Here is a 20525-nt window from a genome sequence, read left to right on the forward strand (position 1 = left end):
TTGAAACACCAAAACAGTAGAATGAATTTAAATGCCCACCAGTGCGTGCATGTGTGCTAAGTTGCTTCAGTTGTGTCCAACTCTTTGCGATCCTATTGTAGCCCACCTGGCGCCTCTGTCCTTGGGATTCTCCAGGTGAGAATCTGGCCTGGGTTGCCAGGCCATCCTCCAGGGGATCTTCCTGACCCAGTGGTACTAGTTAAAAGAAATTATACTACAGCCATGAATGAAATACTATGTAATTTTTAAGAAAAGAATGAAGCAAACACACGTCATGACTGACAGGTTGTTTGGTGAAAGAAAAAAGCATGACAGAATTCAGTTTGTACACACATACACATATGCAGATGTGGCCGGACACTTTTTGAGAGATTAATTTGCGTTTTGTTCTTTATCTCTGTTGCTCCTCCTCCTCTCCTAGTTCAAGTGGCTAAATTATTGGATTTTCTTGCCTGAGATTTTTGTAGGAGAGAAGGCAAAAGCTACTGGAAGTCAACAGCTCTTCTTTCCCATAGCAAAAGCCTGAGCTCCCAGTAAGGATAGCAGGTCCCAGAGGAGCTGGCCCAGGGAAGGAGGAGAAAAAAGTGGAGAGCACTTTCTAAGAGAGAGAGTCAGAGAGAGATGGAGAGGCAGATGTCTGAGGTCTTGCGTTTCCTGAGCACCACAGACCTGCCAGGCAGGAAACTTTCCTCATATCTGGGGTGTGTGTGGGAGCCTCCCGATTGATTAGGATTGAATTTTCTACCAGTTTCAAGGAAGTTTCAAATTCAGGTTAGTTTTATGCTGGCTTATAGAAAAGATTGGCATGTGATGTTCCTGGTATACTTAGATTGTAGACAAAGATTCAAATCAGCTTGAACATGTTTGTACATGCCCAGAAAGGGCTGGACAGAGTCCCTCCAAATTGTTAAGAGAGATTGCCTCTGGGAAGCTGGGCGAAGTATGAGGTTGGGAATGCTGCCTTTTTTTTTTTTTTTTAAATAAATAGACTTTATATATATATATATACACACACATATACGTATATATGCCCAACTATATACCTATAGTTGCCATGCCCTCCTCCAGGCGATCTTCCCAACCTAGGAAGACACGGGTTCGATCCCTGGGTCAGGAAGAATCCCCATGGACAGAGCAGCCTGGAGGGCTACAGTCCATGGGGTTACAAAGAGTTGGACATGACTGAGCACACACGCATTGTACACGTATAGAACCCGCTTGCCAATGCAGGAGACGTAGGAGACACGAATTCAATCCCTGGGTCGGGAAGATGCCTGGAGGAAGCCATGGCAACCCACTCTGGTGTTCTTGCCTGGAGAATCCCATGGACAGAGGAGCCTGGCAGGCTACAGTCCATAGGGTTGCAAAGAGTTGGACACGACTGAAGTGACTTGGCTCAGCACGGCAAGCAGTTTTAGGTTCACAGCAAAACTGAGTAGGAAGTGCAGAGAGTTCCCTTCTTTCTCCTGCCCCCACAAATGCACAGCCTCCCCCATCAACATCCCACATCACAGTGGTACATTTGTTAAAACTGATGAACCTACACTCGACATATCCAAAGTCCACAGGTTACATTAGGGTTCACTCTTGGTGTTTTACATTTTGTGGGTTTTGACAAATGTGTGACATCGATCAACCATTGCAGTGTCACACAAAATAGCTTTGCTGTCCTAAAATCCTCTGTGCTCTGCCTGTTCATCCCTCCCTCCCTTGTAATCCCTGGAAACCATTGATCTGTTTACTGTCTCCATAGTTATATCTTTTGCAGACAGTCACACATACATACTTGGAACCATATAGTATGCAGACTTTTCAGATTGGCTTCTTTCACTTAGTAATATGCAGTTAAGGTTCATACATGTCTTTTCCTGGCTTGATAGCTCATTTCTTTTTAGCACTGGATAATATTCCATTGTCTGGATGTGTCATAGCCCCTTTATCCAAATTCACTTACTGAAAGACATCTTGGTTGCTTTCAAGTTTTGGCAATTGTGGAGCTGTTGCATTTTACTTTATGTATTTCTATTTTGATTGAATAGTGTTCAAGCATTCATAAGTTTAATATCAAATAAGGAGGCAAATTCTAGGGTTACTATAAAATGCAGTTAAAACTTAGAGCTTTCTTTCCTCTTTCATCAGCACTTTCTTATTTAGTTGGCTACTTAAAATACTTCTTGGTTTAAAATACTATATGCAGATTAAACTAATAGAATCAAGATCAGTATATTGATATAAATAAGGCTGTCCAAATGTTATCAGATAAAACTTTTTAAGATCTTTTATGTGTATTATATGCCCTGGGCACTGTGCTAGGATGGACACCTAATTCATTCAATACGTTTCCCCTCCTAAATAAAGCCTTTGAATGTACATTTTCTTCCTTTCTATTCTGTGGATTGTGAATGCATTCAGAGAAGTTACTTTCTTGCATGAAGATGCACAGCAAAAAAGGGGTAGAGTTGAATTCAAGCTCTGGCCTCCTGTCTCTATTGATATGGAGGATGAAGCCTGGTCCAGATTGCCTCTCCTCATCAATGTTTTATGGCTGAGCCCTTCTGGCCTGCTCTGTCCCAGGCAGCTGATCCCAGGACCACATGCCACCCATTAGCTGAGACCCATTAGGCTTGCTATCAATCACCATCATCCTATATGATTTCGAATAGTCTATCCAATTGCCCCTATAAGTCATATCAGTAATCTCAATATTTTGCCATCTGAACTTGGTTTCTCAGGCTGCATATTGCTCCTGGAAATGGCTTAAAAATTCTTTCAGGCTGAGTGTGCTGACTTGCAGTTTGGACAACACATGTACCCCACATGCCAGGCAAACACCAGGCTGTTGTTTCCAGGGAGCCCACGTGACTCCTCCTCTATCTGGGACAGATGACCTGATTATCCAATCAGCAGCCCAGGGAAGGATGGATGGATGGGGTCTCATGTCTGTCCCCTCACTTCCTAGGACAGACGTCGGACCAGGTCACCTCTAGGCAGTATAACAAGCACAGGGGCTAGTGACCCAGGCTGGCCTGAGCTCCAGGATGTGGACAAGTAACTCAGTCTCTCTGAGCTTCTATTTCCTTACTCTTAAAATGGGGCTAATAATAGTTCCTTCCTCTGAGCACACTTGTGAGAACTGATGAGTTAGTCTATATGCAGGGCTCAGCAGTGTCTGGCACATAGTGAGGACTCAGTCTGTGTGAGCGATTATTATGAATGTTTCTGCAGACCTTTCTGTTTGAAAGATAGAAAAGACAGTCTCTGTTTGGGTGGTAGGCTCCATCACCATTTGGTGAAGAAGGATCAGCCAGAGGCTGTGACGCATCCAGCAGCAGCCAAGCAGAGCAGCCAGCTCTGTCTCTCAGCAGGGCCGATAGGGAAGAGGTCAACTGTTAGATGCGAACCCATGATGCTTTTCTTACAGGTCAAAGCCGTGTCAGTGGAAGCAGGAGGGGACCAAGAGAAAAGGCATGTGGTAGACAGAACAATGGCCCTCTGAAGGTGTCTGGGTCCTAATCCCTGGAACTTGGGATGTGTTAGTTTAATGTGGCAAAAGGGATTTTGCAGATATAATTAAGCTATCCTGGGTTTTGAGGTGGAGAGATTTATCTGGCTGAGCTCAATGTAACCAGAAGGGTCCTTATAAGAAAGAGGCAGGAGGGTGAGAGTCAGAGAAGGAGATGTGATGGCAGAAGATGGTCAGGGGCAGAGAGAGATCTAAAGGTGTTACTTGGCTAGCTCTGAAGACGGAAGAAGGGGCCACGAACCAAGGAATGAAAGTGGCCTCTTGAATTTGAAAAAGGCAAGGAAATTGATTCTTTCTCAGAGCTTGCAGAGGATGCATAGCTCACCAACACCTTGATTTCTGCCCAGCAAAACCCATTTTGGACTTTTGACCTCCAGAACTATAGGATAGTAAATTTGTTATTGTTTTATGCTCCTCAGTTTGAGGTCATCTGTTCCAGCAGCAATAGGAAACTAATACATAAGACAATTCAAGATGTTGAACCAAAAGGCAGGCTGAGAATGTTCACTTTGGTTTTTTTTCAGTTTAAAAAAAACTTGAAATAATTTTATTTTTGGCTGCACTAGGTCTTTGCTGCTGTGTGGGCTCCTCTCCAGTTGCAGTGTGTGGGCTTCTTATTGCGAGAGCTTCTCTTGCAGTTCCTGGGCTTTATAGCAATGGGCTCCACTGCTCCATGACATGTGGGATCTTCCTGGATCAGGGATCAAACCCATGTCCCCAGTCTGCAGTGGCAGGCGGAGTCTTATCCATTGTACCACCAAGGAAGCTCTGTTCACTTCATTTTTAAATCAAGTGAATGAAACACTCTCAGAGAAAGTTCAGACAAATGCTGAAGCATCCTCTGATACCAAGGCCCATTGACTCTGAAATATGTGTCCATGAATTTTCACTGTGTTAAGTAAGAGACAGAGGGCAGATATACAAGACGAAGAGAGACAGGGCTTTAAAGGGAAATGATCTGGAGTGATTGGGAGCAAAACAAGAAGTTTTACCTGGTCTCCTGTGAGGTGGCACCTGTGGGCTGATGGCGTTGTTCCCCATGATAACGTACTCGTAGTGGACTCCTGGGTTAGGCTGCTGGTGTATCATCTGACAACACAAAGGTCAATGTCACTGCACTGGGACACAAGAACATCCCTTTCCGGCTGACCCTGGGCTCAATGGTGTAAGTGGCATTAACTATAAATAAGTGGATTGGTTTACATCTAATAATAATAGTGGGCCAGTGACAGACTAAATGAAAGCTATTTTCAGATGGCTTTTTGCTATTTGCTTTTGAAGGATGAAGAACATAGTCTTTGAGAGATTTGGAAGAAAGTTAGGCTGAAAGTCACGATTTTATAAGTTCCAAATGGAAAGATGGGCGCAATGGTAGCGGACCTTTCTGTTGGCTCCCCACCATCTTCTCCATGACTTAGATTTTGTGCACAGATCTCAAAATGTCAATAAGAGACACTTGGGTTTACACTACAGAGACACTGTTTGAACACTAGGTGGCGAGACAGAGTCATGAAGAAAGGGCCAGACTTCCGCAGTGCCGGCAGGAGCTCTTCTGGGTTCCTCTGAAGTCCTCGGCCAGGCTTATGAGCCTGGCTGAGGAAGGTCTGCCCCAACCCGCTCCCTTATTGACTCTCTGGGTCCCATCCCCTCTCATCCATGGGAAGCTCCAGAATCACAGAGAGATGGGATGAGAAGTACAGGTACCAAATAAGGGGAGTGTCTCCTGGGTCCTATTCTCTCAGAAACCCATGATAAAAGCTGCATAGGGCCATGGAAGCCAGCAATTAAACACTGTCTGGGACAAGAATACAAAACAAGCCAGTACACAGTGGCAGACTAATCCCCTCCCTATTGGCTTTGGAGCACAAAATCCTTTGTACCCATGGCTTTCCTGGTGGGAAGCAGGGTGGTGGGCTAAAGAAAGCAGTTGAACTGGAATCTGAAGTGAAAACATGAACCGGGCAAGGAGACAGGGTCATGTTTTGATGTTTCCATCTCTACTGCTTTATAAAGGGGTTCTCCTGATGGCCAGCCATGTCACCTGGAGCAAGTCCCTCAATCTCATAGCCTCTAATTTCTTCATCTGGAGAGGCAGGAGGTTAGAATCACAGCTGATCTCTGAGGTCCTGTTAGCTAGAGGTGTTCTCTGAGTCACCCTGCAAAGGTGAGTCCTGTTCAGTCCATGAGGGTATCTGCTCCGTCCATTTATGCCATCAGCCCTCACCCCTTCCCTACATGTGAAACAGGGCTTCCTGTCTCTAAATCAGCCAGGGGAAGGCAGTCAGGAGAACCCTGGGGTCCCTCCCATCTAGGAACCATGTGGGGAGCACAGAATCCCTGAGGGACATGGTGGCGTGACCACAGGTCCCCACGATCCACTCCCAATTCCCTCACTTCTCTTTTCACACAATCTGACACTCATTCTGGGCCTGGAAATCCTTCCCCGCTCTTCTGTGCTTCTATGTGAATGTTCTGCCAGTGCAAACTTTGTCCCATTTATGAAATTATTATTGGCCACCACATCCCAGACCACCCACAGTAGGCCTTTAACAACCTGAGTTTTTATCCCGATGCCATTTGAAACTTACCCAGAGTCCAACAACCACTGGACAGTCTATTAAAAAATATTCAGAATGAGTTATAACAAGGCTTCCTTTGTTGTTTCTAATCCATGAGCCACTCGGCCCAAAGGGAATGAACATGTAACTGTATAGTTGGACAAGTAGTATTTATAAAACTCAAACTCAGCAAGTATCAGGTACACCAGTGTGACTCTGGAGATGATGGTGAGAGAATATATATTGATGGGTGAGCTCATTCCGTTTTATCAAAACTTTGATTTTGAGCTTTTATTTCCAGTCCCCTTTTATTTCCTGATCTTTTTTAAGAAGCTTGGATTCTAGTGGTTTCTTATAAAAATAAAGACCATTTTTAACTCTGGGGCAACTTAATACTTTTAGTTTCTTGTAAAAGAAATCAAAGTGCTGTCTTCTGGGAAGCAGGGAACCTCTAGTAAATCTCTATATGGTTACTCCAAGCTTTACTGTGTCATGCAGAGGACTCTGGAGTTCTTGTTTCTTCACTTGCTTTAATCGAATTTGAAGAGGGCTGGGAACTGTGAGTGGTCTTGTCTTGCTTTAGGCATTTGCTTTCTTTTGCCATAAAAAGAAAACATGCCAAATTAGCATAGGAGGAAAGTGCCTGGAGGAGGTCCAATGCTCATGAAATAAAGGATATATTTTGCCTCTGATTTGATTCAACAAGTAAAATTGGTTTTACTGGGTCAGTAAACGCTGAGGGTAATAGGCATCTGGGAGAGTTTATGGTTTCTATGAACTGGGTACATTGAGAGGTGAGTGGCAAAGATGAGCACCAAGCATGTAAGGGCACCCCAAAAGGCGCCACTCAAATGATCTTACTGAGCTGGGGCAACCTTTGTTGTTTAAGTTTTCTAAGTGTGGTCCTGAGAAGCAAGAAGACACAAAGGCAATAGTTCAAACTCACATAGACATCCAAGATCTCATTAGTGGGACCTTCGGCCAAAAAGGACTCTCCGGCAGTGCTCGAAATCTCATTTGGACGCTTGTATGTGAACATGGTCCCTCCGCCCTCATATTTTCCGGGCCGGTCAATTGCCCAGTTCCCATTGATGATGGAGCGGCCAGAACGACTTCGCAAGGCTGTTGAGAAAAATGAGACAGTCCTTGGGTGAGCCCAGGTGTGCACAAGAAGCTGACTGACCCCTGGTTGCTGGCTTATTCACTCATCAATTTGTTGCTTCATCCACTATGTGTGGGGCACTGGCCTAGGCCATGGGGCCGGATGAGGCATCTAGATCACATCCCTTTGGGCCTTGTCACTCCTTCAACTGACTTCAACTCTTCCTACCTCTTGGACTTAGTCTAGAAAGGAAGGGTGGGAGAGGTTAGGAGAGAAGGACATGGAAAATGCTTGGAAAAGGAGAAACTTAGAAGTGGAAGACAAAAGGAAAGGGGAACAGAAGCTGTATTCTATCCTATTATCTAAAAGTGAGAGGTTGCACATTGGCAGCTCATGAGCTGATTTTTGGCTCACAAATGAGCTTAATTTGACCATTACAGTGTTTTTATTTAGAAAAATATTGAACCCAAATTTAAGAATTGGGAGATTTCACATAAAAAGTTTAGAGTTCTAGCTTCTCTTGTAAAACAAGAAGACATGCTAACCTCGGCTCCATGTTCTGTCATGGCAGCAATCATGGAGCTGGGAGGTCCACGTCTGTTAGACAGGGCCTGCATGCTCTGACTGTCCTTCTCCCCACCGCTCCTTAATACTCCCCAACACCGCAGCTAAGTCTCAGTTTATTACCCACTGACTCATGAATATTGATTATGCATCATGCTTGAATTATTATTTTTTCTTACTGAATAGAGTTTTTCTTACAATTCTTCCTACCTGTATGTCTACTAAAAGCAGCAAAACTAAAGATGGGCTAGGAGGGCCATATGATTGTCTCCTCCTTGGTCACCTCCACTCATGTATATTCCCTGACTTCTGCGGCCTTCTAAGGATGGGCACTGTGAACTAGTCCCACGTCACAACATTGCTAAGCAGGTGTGTGCGTCATTTTTCAGAGCACGTCTGAGAGGGGACCTGTTCAAGTTCAGAGATGGGTGACAGAACCATGACTTGGATTCCACACTCAGGAGGGAGGTAATAAAGGAGAAGAGGGGCAAGGAACAAGATTCTATGGTTACTGAGAGAAGAAAGGACACATTTTCCCCCCTCACACATTTGGTACCTGGATACCACCACCACCCCCCAGGCCAAAGGAAAATTGGATCCTATTCTTCTTTTTTTTAAATATTAGTTTACTTATTTGACTGTGTTGGGTCTTAGCTGTGGCACACAAGATCTTCTATTGTGGCACGTGGCTCAGCTGACCCATGAAATGTGGGATCTTTAGGTCCCTGCCCAGGGATCAAACCCATGTCCCCTGCATTGCAGGGCAGATTCTTAAATACTGAAACACAAGGGAAGACCCAAAGGAGATCATGCTCTAAGTGACATGGTCAATGGTAGGCCTGTGGTGGCACTGGTTCTGTGTACTTTCAATTTACAGTTACTAAACTTAATACTTTTTTACAATGTATTATGAAAAAATTTACACACGAACAAAAGGAGTGAGAAAGGTATAATAAGCCTCCATGTACCCATCCCATCACCCAGCTTCAACAATGATCACGCCTGCCTTAGCTTGTTTTGCTTTGCCAATGCAGGATGTTATCTTTACATTTTTCAGTGGTGGTGGGGGTTTAGTCACTAAGCCATGTCCAACTCTTGTGACCCCATGGACGGTAGCCTGCCAGGCTCCTCTGTCCATGGGATTCTCCAGGCAAGAACACTGGAGAGGGGGTTGCCATTTCCTTCTCCAGGGACATTTTTTAGTAGATCTCTCTAAAGTATAAAGACTCTTTGTTTCTTAAAGCCAGTTTAGCAGTGTTTTCTACAATGGGCCTTCCCAGACCTGCAGAGTCAGAAGCTGCTTGCAGGAGTGGAAGAACCTCCAAGGCTGAGGTGACCCAGGCCTCCCACCCCCCAAAGATGCTATCCCTGGCTGGCTCACTACCATGGCTCCTGGGAGATCACAGCTGTGGAACATCGAATACCAAGTTAGAAAATCACTTCAGCTTACTGACTGGCAAAGAAGAGTCAAGAGTTGACACTGAGGATGAACAGGTTTGGGCTATTTTCTCTCAAAACCATAGTTCTTGAGAGTGGTCCATATAGGGTCTCTGTATTTTCACTTCCCATTCACTTCTCAGTCATCTCCAATCTGGCTCTTGTTCCCCTTATTTCACTGAAACAATCCAAATGAATGTCACCAGGACCTCCATGTTGTCAAATCCAATGGGCACTTTCAGCCTTCCTCTTATTGGATGTCTTGGCAGCATTTGGCACTACTGGCTGCTCCATCCTATTTGAAGTCTTCTTTCAATGGGGTCTGGGACACCTCATTCAACTGGCTTTCCTCCTGCTCTCGGGCTGTGCATCTGTTCTTTTTTTTTCTCATCTTTTTCTACTTGGCCATTAAATGTTAGTGTTCCTTAAGGCTTCAGAGTAAACCTGATTTGGGGTTGTACTCCTTTCTTGGGTGATTGCATCTATGTCCATGGCTTCAATTACTATATCCCAGTGACTTTGATATTTATGTCTCCGATTCAGTATTTTCCTCTGGTCCTAAGCTTGTGGGATTTTTAGTTCCCTGACCAGGAATCAAACCTAGGCCCTCAGCAATGAGAGTGTGGAGTCCTAACCACTGGACCTCCAGGGAATTCCCTAGTCCCAGACTTGTATATCTAATTACCTATTTGACAACATCCCTCAGATGTGTAGGTCTGAACTCATTCTTGACCTCTTCCAATATTTCTTTTTAAACTGAAGTACAGTTGATTTACAATATTAGGTTAATTTCAGGTTCTACTGCACAATGATTCAGTATTTTTACAGATTACACTCCCTTTCCACTTCCCCTTGTAACCACTAGCTTGTTTTCTACACCTGTGAGTCCATTTCTGTTTTGCATATGCATTCATTTATATTATTTGTGAGACTCCACATATAAGTGATATCATATAGTGTTTTTCTCTCTCTGACTTATTTCACTAAGCCTCATATTCTCTAGGTCCATTCATGTTGTTGCAAATGGAAGAATTTCATTCTTTTTATGGCTAAGTAAGCTTCCTTGGTGACTCTGCGGTAAAGAATCCACCTGCCAATGCAGGAGATGCAGGTTTGATCCCTGGGTCAGGAGGATCCCCTGGAGAAGGAAATGGCAATCCACTCTGGTATTCTTGCCTGGAAAATCCCATGGAGAGAGGAGCCTGGCAGGCTATAGTCCATAGGGTCACAAAAGGGTCGAATACAACTTAGCAACTAAACAACTGTTATCCATGCATTCCCACACTGTTGGTGGGAGTGTAAACTGATTCAACCTTGGAAGGCAGCCTGGTTACTAATTATTCTCAGGTCAAGAATGTGGGGTTAAATGCCCCTCCTCCCCATCCTCTCCCCCTCACAATGGGTTTAAATGCCCATACTCTTGACTTGAGAATTATTCTTCTAGGAAACTACTTGACAGATATCCTTCTTTTTTTTTTCTTCATTTATTTTTATTAGTTGGAAGCTAATTACTTTACAATATTGTAGTGGTTTTTGTCATACATTGACATGAATCAGCCATGGATTTACAAGTATTCCCCATCCCGATCCCCCCTCCCACCTCCCTCTCTACCCGATTCCTCTGGGTCTTCCCAGTGCACCAGGCCCGAGCACTTGTCTCATGCATCCAGCCGGGGCTGGTGATCTGTTTCACCCTAGATAATATACATGTTTTGATGCTGTTCTCTTGAAACATCTCACCCTCGCCTTCTCCCACAGAGTCCAAAAGTCTGTTCTGTACATCTGTGTCTCTTTTTCTGTTTTGCATATAGGGTTATCATTACCATCTTTCTAAATTCTGTATATATGCGTTAGTATACTGTATTGGTGTTTATCTTTCTGGCTTACTTCACTCTGTATAATGGGCTCCAGTTTCATCCATCTCATTAGAACTGATTCAAATGAATTCTTTTTAATGGCTGAGTAATATTCCATGGTGTATATGTACCACAGCTTCCTTATCCATTCATCTGCTGATGGGCATCTAGGTTGCTTCCATGTCCTGGCTATTATAAACAGTGCTGCGATGAACATTGGGGTGCATGTGTCTCTTTCAGATCTGGTTTCCTCAGTGTGTATGCCCAGCAGTGGGATTGCTGGGTCATATGGCAGTTCTATTTCCAGTTTTTTAAGAAATCTTCACACTGTCCTCCATAGCGGCTGTACTAGTTTGCATTCCCACCAACAGTGTAAGAGGGTTCCCTTTTCTCCACACCCTCTCCAGCATTTATTGCTTGTAGACTTTTGGATAGCAGCCATCCTGACTGGTGTGTGATGGTACCTCACTGTGGTTTTGATTTGCATTTCTCTGATAATGAGTGATGTTGAACATCTTTTCATGTGTTTGTTAGCCATCTGTATGTCTTCTTTGGAGAAATGTCTGTTTAGTTATTTGGCCCATTTTTTGATTTAGTCATTTATTTTTCTGGAATTGAGCTGCAGGAGTTGCTTGTATATTTTTGAGATTAATCCTTTGTCTGTTGCTTCGTTTGCTATTATTTTCTCCCAATCTGAGGGCTGTCTTTTCACCTTGTTTGTAGTTTCCTTTGTTGTGCAAAAGCTTTTAAGTTTCATTAGGTCCCATTTGTTTATTTTTGCTTTTATTTCCAAAATTCTGGGAGGTGGGTCATAGAGGATCCTGCTGTGATTTATGTCGGAGAGTGTTTTGCCTATGTTCTCCTCTAGGAGTTTTATAGTTACTGGTCTTACATTTAGATCTTTAATCCATTTTGAGTTTATTTTTGTGTATGGTGTTAGAAAGTGTTCTAGTTTCATTCTTTTACAAGTGGTTGACCAGTTTTCCCAGCACCACTTGTTAAAGAGGTTGTCTTTTTTCTACTGTATATTCTTGTCTCCTTTGTCAAAGATAAGGTGTCCATAGGTTCGTGGATTTATCTCTGGGCTTTCTATTCTGTTCCATTGATCTATATTTCTGTCTTTGTGCCAGTACCATACTGTCTTGATGACTGTGGCTTTGTAGTATAGTCTGAAGTCAGGCAGGTTAATTCCTCCAGTTCCATTCTTCTTTCTCAAGATTAGTTTGGCTATTCGAGGTTTTTTGTATTTCCATATAAATTGTGAAATTATTTGTTCTAGTTCTGTGAAAAATACCGTTGGTAGCTTGATAGGGATTGCATTGAATCTATAGATTGCTTTGGGTAGTATAGCCATTTTGACAATATTGATTCTTCCAAAAACAGTGGTTAGATGCCACGAAGTAGGTGGCAATGCCTTAACCGTATGTGTGTTGTCAGGCCTCAGAGCCTCTTCCATCCTTGTCAAGGGGAGTGCTAACCTTCTCTCCTTTCATACAACACGGCAGATATCCTTCTGTAAGTATACAAAAGTGTTTTTAATAAGGATATTCTCTGCAGATTGTTTTAAACTGAGAAAAACTAAAACCAACCTAAATATCAATTAATAGAGGATTAGTTAAGTAAATCATCATCTTGGATAACCATGCAATGGAATATCACATGGCCCTAAAAACAATGAGGCAGGTCTGTGGGTATGAAATGAACTCTGTGATACATTTTAAAATGAAACAAAAATACAAAACAGTCCATTTGGTATGGTCTCATTTGTTATACACTTTAAAATAAAAATATACACATTTTAAAAAATGTAGGCACACACATAAAACATTTTAGGGCAAGACAGTCTAAAACAATTAACATTTGGGGAAAGGAATGGGGGTTTAGGTTGGGATGGGAGATAAGAAGGGAGACATTTATTTCCCACTTTATATCCTTTTACTACCATTTAAAATTTGTTTTACCACATGCATATATTATTTTCTTTAAAGCTTAAAAATTTCAAATTAATATAAAGGACATGGTACAAGCAGAAATAAAATATTTCCCCCCCTTTTTACAGCTTCTCCTTAAAATCCAATTTGGAGCATCAAAAGCTTAGAATTGAGGTAGGTTCTGGCTAAGATTTTATTGCTTTTAATGGCAGTATTATAGAAGAGGTTATTATCTCGAAACCAAAAAGCCCATTAAAGAACCATTTGAAGTATGGCAAAGACCCCCCTAGGAAATTAAACACTGTGACCCTGAATCTTTTTACCATCTACTACTGTTATCCTTGGGGGCTTCCTTGGTGACTCAGCAGTAAAGAATCCGCTTGCCAATTCAGGAGACCTGGGTTTGATCCTTGAGTAGGCAAGATCCCCTGGAGAAGGAAATGGCAACCCATTCCAGTATTCTTGCCTGGAAAATCCCATGGATAGAAGAGACTGGTGGGCTATAGTCTGTGGGGTCACAAAAGAGTTGGATACAACTTAGTGACTAAACAACTGTTATCCATGGATTCTCACAAAGGGTTTAGATGAATTTTTAACCATAGATTAGCAAAACACTTAAAAAAAAAACAACACCAGATTTTTTGCAAATATGGTCCTAATACCATATGCCCAGAGGTTAGCTTCTGAAACAGGTCCAAAACTAGCCCCCCATCTGGCCTGACATATTGAAAACAGCTGCATCTACAATATCTGTACTTGTAAGCAGCTCCAGGGCTATTAATGGTGTCTAGAACTAACTCACAAAAAGGTGCAGGTGACTCATGGCTTTTGCTAGTGCGTATGTTCACTGAGGTCAAGATTTGGCAAAGTCTGTCTGAAAGGCACCCTCACAACTAAGTCAATAAGAGGAAATCTCCACTCTTGTTGGACATTTGGGTTTTATTCCAGTTTCTTTTTTTTTTTTTTTCTTTTTTTTTCCCATTTATTTTTATTAGTTGGAGGCTAATTACTTTACAATATTGTAGTGGTTTTTGCCATACATTGACATGAATCAGCCATGGATTTACATGTATTCCCCATCCCTATTCCAGTTTAAATTGTCAATGCTGGGCTTATAATTTTTGGCCTAAACTCTCTGCATCAACAATGCCCTTCTCCAAGGTTCATGTACAAATTGTTAATATATCCATGCCCTGCTTCTCATATACCTCATCCCACCATCTTAATGCCCACTGTTGATGACCCAAACACTGGCTCCATGATCAATTACAGCAATAGATCACTGTGATTCTCCTACTAACAAGTTCCTTGAAGCTTTTTAATATTTCACTAATTCTTAGAAGCCATTATGGAAGCAGCACAACAAACTCAGGGTTAAGAGATCATCACTGGCACTGCTGCTCTGATATAGCTGGAGGTCTGTAGTCCTGCCATTTCTGGTCTATGAGCTTCCATAGAAGCCCACATATGGGCGCCATCCCAAGTGAGTCTCAGAATATGTTACCCAAGCTAGATACCCTGAAAATGGAATACAATTACTCACTTCACAAGGATCACCTTGGAGGGGGTCTGTCAATTTCATCTTTATTTTCACTAACCCCCAACTGAAACTTAGCATTCCTTCTATTATAAATATAGGCAACAGACCATAATAGTATTAGCAATACTGTGAGTTTGTCACTGATAGAAGTCACTCATGTATTCATATGACATTATAGATGTTACAAATATTTTGAAATATTGTTTAAAAACTCATCACTATTCTGGAATTATAGTAATTATTGGAAAACCCTCCACGAGATTATGTATTTTAATGTCAAAGAAGCACATCACTATGTATATTACAAATTATTTTTCTAAAACATTTTTATAATTTTAATTAAGTATAATTGGTTTCCTTTTTCCCCCCTGTATCTTATTTTATAGATTTAAAAACAGTATTCTGAGCTAGTATCCATAGACTGCCAAGGGAGTCCAAGGCACAAAAAAGTGAAGAACTTTTGGTCTAATGATTTATGGTTTTCAAAACACAAATGAACTCACAAAATATGAATGCCAATCCTATAGGGCAAGCAGGACACAAACTGTCTTTATCATCCAAATGAGAAAATAGGTTCAGAGAGATTAAGTTCCTTGCTCACGGCCACAGACTATTAGGTTAAGTTCAGGATTTGAACTTTGATGCTCTAATTCCACATTCACTGCAATTATGGCAGTAATTCTCAGAGTGTGGTCCTTGGGCCAGCAGCATTAGCATCCCCTGGAAGCTGGGAGATGTGTTGGCTCAGGCTGGCTGAATGAGAAACATGGGTGGGGTCCGGCCCTCAGGCTTAGCAAGCTGTCCAGGCGGCTGTGGTGCGCTTAAAGCTGGAGAAGCACTGCAGTATACCTTCCCATCTCTTATTTTTCAGTCCTGATCAAAAGAGAAGATGTCTTTGTCAAAGGAGGAATGGTTTCACATCTTATAGACTGGTTTTGCCTGGGCAACAGGGCTGACACTGAAAGAAGGGTAGCTAAAGGGCCAGTCTGGGGCTTGAAACCTATGTTCATTCCACCCTACTATTGAGGCTCTTGTCACAATGCCCTCCTTCAAGCATTTAGGATTCTGGGAGCTGACTTTTCCCACGAATTTTAAGTTACCAGTAATCAACCCCAGAGGATGCCTATTATCAAGTGACTTGACACACGAAGCATAAACCATTAAAGGTTTGGATTGTGACTAACCCTTGGGGTGTGTATAAGACAGTCCAATTCAACTCAACAAAACATTAAATCAAGACACTGAGGAAACCTGTGAACTGTACTGTTAAATCCTCGCATGTACAATTTTTCCCATTACTGACATGGGATGTGTATTACAACAGAAGAGCAGTAGTTGCCAGGCAGATGATTAAGTTCTGATGCAGCTGTCATTTCCTGAACACATGTGGAATTGGCCTGACTAAGTCATCTCAGTTGAGTTAATTGCACTGACTGCTCAATTTACTGCTGTATTAAATTAAAAAAAAAAATAGGATGTAACTTGCATATAGTAAAATATTTAAATCATAGCTTGATGACTTTTTTGTATTTGTATTGTGCCTGTGTTACTGCTACCTGGATAAAGATGCAGAACAACCCAGCTCCTGCAGAAGGCTCCTTCCTGCCCCCTCAGAATCATTATCCCATCCTCACAAATCTTAGCGGTTGCCACTACTCTGCTTTCTAGAGTCATATTTTCCCTGGTTTTGAATTTCACATAAATGGAATAATATCATACATCCTCTTTCACATTGAACATCTTTTACTTAACTTGATGTCCACGAGATTCATCCACTTTGTTGCGTTTACCAGGAGTTTCATTCTTTTTCACAGCAATTTATTATTGAATAAATATGCCACAATGTGCTTTACTATTATTGATTGACTTTTGGTGAATTTCCAGTTTTTGGCTCTTATGCGTAAAGCTGCTGCAAACATTATGCTTTTGGTGGACATAAGTCCTTATCTCTGTTGGGAATAAACCCAGAAGTAGAATTGTTGGATTATAGGTATATGCATGTTTAGTTGCAATAGGCACTATCAAACATCTTCCCAAGATGGCTGGACTTAATGTTGTTGGGAGCCAGGGATCTCACTGTGGAAAGGAGACATATACATATGGAATGGGGGATGGATTTAAATTTGAGATAAAAGTGTGAAAAAGGGGTTATTCGTGTAGGTGTGGCTGATTCACTTTGCTGTACGGCAGAAGCTAACACAGTATTGTAAGGCAACTACACTCCAATAAAAATTAATTAAAAATTAATTTGTGATAAAACCATGAATTAATGATTTTGAAATCATGTATAAATATAGGTGTGTGTGCATATGCACAAAAATATATATGCATGCATGTGTATTTTTATCATGTGTATGAATATATATTGTTGTTGTTGTTTAGTTGCTAAGTTGTGGCTGACTCTTTGAGACCCCATGGACTGTAGCCCACCAGGCTCCTCTGTCCATGGGATTTCCCAGGCAAGAATACTGGAGTGGGTTGCCATTTCCTTCTCCAGGGGATCTTTCCGACCCAGGGATTTGAACCTGTGTCTCCTGCCTTGACAGGTGGATTCCTTACCACTGAGCCTCCAGGGAAGCCTGCATGTATATACACACATGCGTACATTTCCTAGCTCTGTCTGCTAAGAGGGCTAAGAAGCAGAGACAACCCACTAGCAATAAGCATACCTTGCAAACTTAATCTTGTTCTCTTATGCCACTCTCCATGAAAAGGTGTCTTTTTTGGGAGAAATGACTAGTACCAGGGATAGGGCAGGGAAGGTACAAGATAAGCCTGGAAGTAAGAAAGTGTTCACAAAACTGGGGACCTGTTACAAGGATACAGGAGTCACTTTGAAGGGCCTCCTACTAGTGACATCTGAGACTGTTTGAGCACCCAAATAAATATGGTAATGAATAATAAATTATTGAAAAAAAAGGAAATTCATGAGTTCATACCAATAATATATAGATAAACAAATACGCAGAGAAGAAGGGAGGGCTCATGCTGATGAGAGTTTTCAAGGGCCGACTGGTAAATGTGGCGAGAGTGATGGAGTTGGAAAATCATTTTGCAATTTGTTCATCATGGTAAATATTTTATCAGCCAAAAATCATCAATCCACACTGAACTTTGGGAAACTCTGATATGGAGCAATATATTCCAGTGGTCTTGTCAGCCCCTCAGACTGCTTATCCGTTGCAAGGGAGAAAGAGAAGGATACTTCTCCAGTGCAGAAACGGGGCAGCAGTCTACCAGGTGATCAAAACAAGCAGCACCAGCGAGAGAAGATGGACACTGTGTGGTCTCCTGACGTGGACCTTGCAAAGGACAAACCACACCCAACCCAGTGCTCAGCTGAGAGGGTATAACTTTCATCTACTCATGAGGAACAGCAGACAGTGAGGAATGTTTTATTTTTTTAAAGTGGAGGACTGATGCTCAAGCTGGAGCTCCAATATTTTGGCCACTTGATGCAAAGAACTGACTCATTGGAAAAGACCCTGGTGCTGGGAAAGACTGAAGGCAGGGGGAGAAGGGGATGACAGAGGACGAGATGGTTGGATGGCATCACCATCATGACTCAATGAACATGAGTTTGAGCAAATTCTAGGATAGGGAAGTGAAGGCCAGTGCTGCAGTTCACTGGGTCACAAAGAATTGGACTGGACTGAGTGACTGAATGACAACAACTGTATTTTTAAAAAATGTCAGTATGACAAAAGACAAAGGCTGTGGAAACATTACAGATTAATTGAGGAGAGAGAGAAATGTCAACAAATTGTATTACCTAACTTAGACTGGCTCCTGAACCAGAGGAAGAAAAGTGCTGTAACAACATTATGAGATCAACTGAGAAAACTGGAGTATGGACATTAAATTAAATACTTGTAAGTTTAGGGACAGTGTAAATGTGTGAAGTTGCTGGCTATCCAGTGCTTACATAAGAGAGTGAGTACTTACTAAGCATTTACCCATTCTTATTAAATACTCAGGCTTCCCATATGGTGCTAGTGGTAAAGAACCCGCCTGCCAATGCAGGTAGATGTAAGAGACACGGGTTCAATACCTGGGTTGGGAAGATCCTCTGGAGGAGGACACAGCAACCTACTCCAGTAACCTTGCCTGGAGAATCCCACAGATAGAGGAGCCTGGTGAGCTACGACCCATAGGGTCGCAAAGAGTCAGACACGACTGAAGAGACTTAGCATGAACACACAATAAATATTCACTGAAAGTGGGATGGTTTTGGATAAAAGGCCACGATGCACTTAACCTACCCTCAGATAGTTCAGAGGAAAAAAATAGAAGTGATTCTGAATAAGGAAAAAGAAAAGTTCTTTGTAGTATTTTAATTTCTGCAACATTTTTTTAAAATTAAACTTTTTATTTTGGATTGGCATGTAGCCAACTAACAATGTTGTGATAGTTTCAGGTAAACAGCAAAGGGACTCACCTCACATCCATATATCCATTATCCCCCCCTGCTATCCAGGCTGCCATATAACACTGAGCAACTTCTGCAATATTTTATGAATTCAAATTATTTCCACATAAAAACTTGAAAAAAACCCCCAAAATTGACTTCTCCCCCAAATACTCATGCCTGGGTTACATCTCCCCAGTGATTTGGATTTAATTGGTTGGGGTATAGCCTGGGCAGTGAGAGATTTACAAGCTCCCAGTTGATGCTAATGTACAGCCAGGACTGGATTAGATAATGGAATTTCCAAAGCAGAAGTAAGTGCCACTGTTTTCTGCATCCTGAACCACAAGTGTTGCTCCCCAATTACTCTTGTAAAACTTCGAATTAATTTTAGGAGATAATGTCTACAAATACAAAATGTGATGTAGGAGAAACAGCATGTATAATCAAACCAGACGTTCAGAGGAAGCCTCAATATTCTCTAATGGGCTTTGAACATCTTCTGATGGGTATAAATATGCTGCAGGGAGGCCATATGCACAGATCACATAGAACATTACTTGACAATATCGAGTTCTAATCATGAACATGGAACATTTCCTCATTTTGAGTTCTTTTTTGATTTTGTTCAGCAGAGTTTTGTAATTTTCCTCATATATCAATAGATCTTATACATATTTTGATAGATTAATCCCTGTTATGGTTTGAATATTTGTGTCCTCTCCCATCCAATTCATATATTCAAATCCTTACTGCTAAGGTGATATACATTCAAAAAATGAAGATCACGGCACCAGTCCCATCACTTCATGGCAAATAGATGGAAACAATGGAAACAGTGACAGACTTTATTTATTTATTTTTTTAACAGTGACAGACTTTATTTTCCTGGGCTCCAAAATCACTGCAGATGGTGACTGCAGCCATGAAATTAAAAGACACTTGCTCCTTAGAAGAAAAGCTATGACAAACCTAGTCAGTATATTAAAAAGCAGAGGCATTACTTTGCCCACAAAGGTCTGTCTAGTCAAAGCTATGGTTTTTACAGTAGTCATGTATAGATGTGAGAGTTGGACCATAAATAAGGCTGAGCACCAAAGGATTGATTCTTTTGAACTGTGGTGTTGGAGAAGACTCTTGAGAGTCCTTTGGACTGCAAGGAGATCAAACCAGTCAATTCTAAAGGAAATCAATCTTGAATATTCATTGGAAGGACAGATGCTGAAGCTAAAGCTCCAATACTTTGGCCACCTGATGTGAAGAGCTGACTCATTAGAAAAGACCCTGATGCTGGGGAAGACTGAAGGCAGGAGGAGAAGGGGATGACAGAGGATGAGATGGTTGGATGGTATCACCGACTTGATGGACATGAGTTTGATCAAGCTCTGGGAGATGGTGAAGGACAGGGAAGCCTGGCATGCTGCAGTTCATGGGGTTGCAAAGAGTTGGACACGAATGAGTGACTGAACAACAAGGTGATATATTGGTGGCTCAGTGGTAAAGAATCTGCCTGGCAATAAAGTAGATGCGAGCTTGATTCTTGGGTTGGGAAGATCCCCTGGAGAAGGGAATGGCAACCCACTCCAATATTCTTGCCTGGAGAATC

General features: G+C 42.0%; 1 protein-coding gene and 1 non-coding gene across 3 annotated transcripts in view; both read right to left on the bottom strand.

The window, feature by feature from the left end:
- THSD4 (thrombospondin type 1 domain containing 4) overlaps positions 1-20525 on the bottom strand; it is a 648360-nt gene that overhangs the window by 29934 nt on the left and 597901 nt on the right. For both annotated transcript variants that reach the window (XM_061157947.1, XM_061157948.1), the window contains exons 9-10: positions 7028-7203; positions 4516-4612 (exon numbers count right to left, since the gene is read on the bottom strand). In XM_061157947.1, the coding sequence (XP_061013930.1) occupies positions 4516-4612; positions 7028-7203 (273 nt within the window). The remainder of the gene's footprint in view (positions 1-4515; positions 4613-7027; positions 7204-20525) is intronic.
- LOC133067575 (U6atac minor spliceosomal RNA) lies at positions 12415-12540 on the bottom strand. The gene has a single exon (XR_009695350.1). It is a non-coding gene; the product is annotated as a U6atac minor spliceosomal RNA (small nuclear RNA).

The sequence above is a fragment of the Dama dama genome, chromosome 12 (assembly GCF_033118175.1).
Source record: "Dama dama isolate Ldn47 chromosome 12, ASM3311817v1, whole genome shotgun sequence".
Classification (NCBI taxonomy): Eukaryota; Metazoa; Chordata; class Mammalia; order Artiodactyla; family Cervidae; genus Dama; species Dama dama.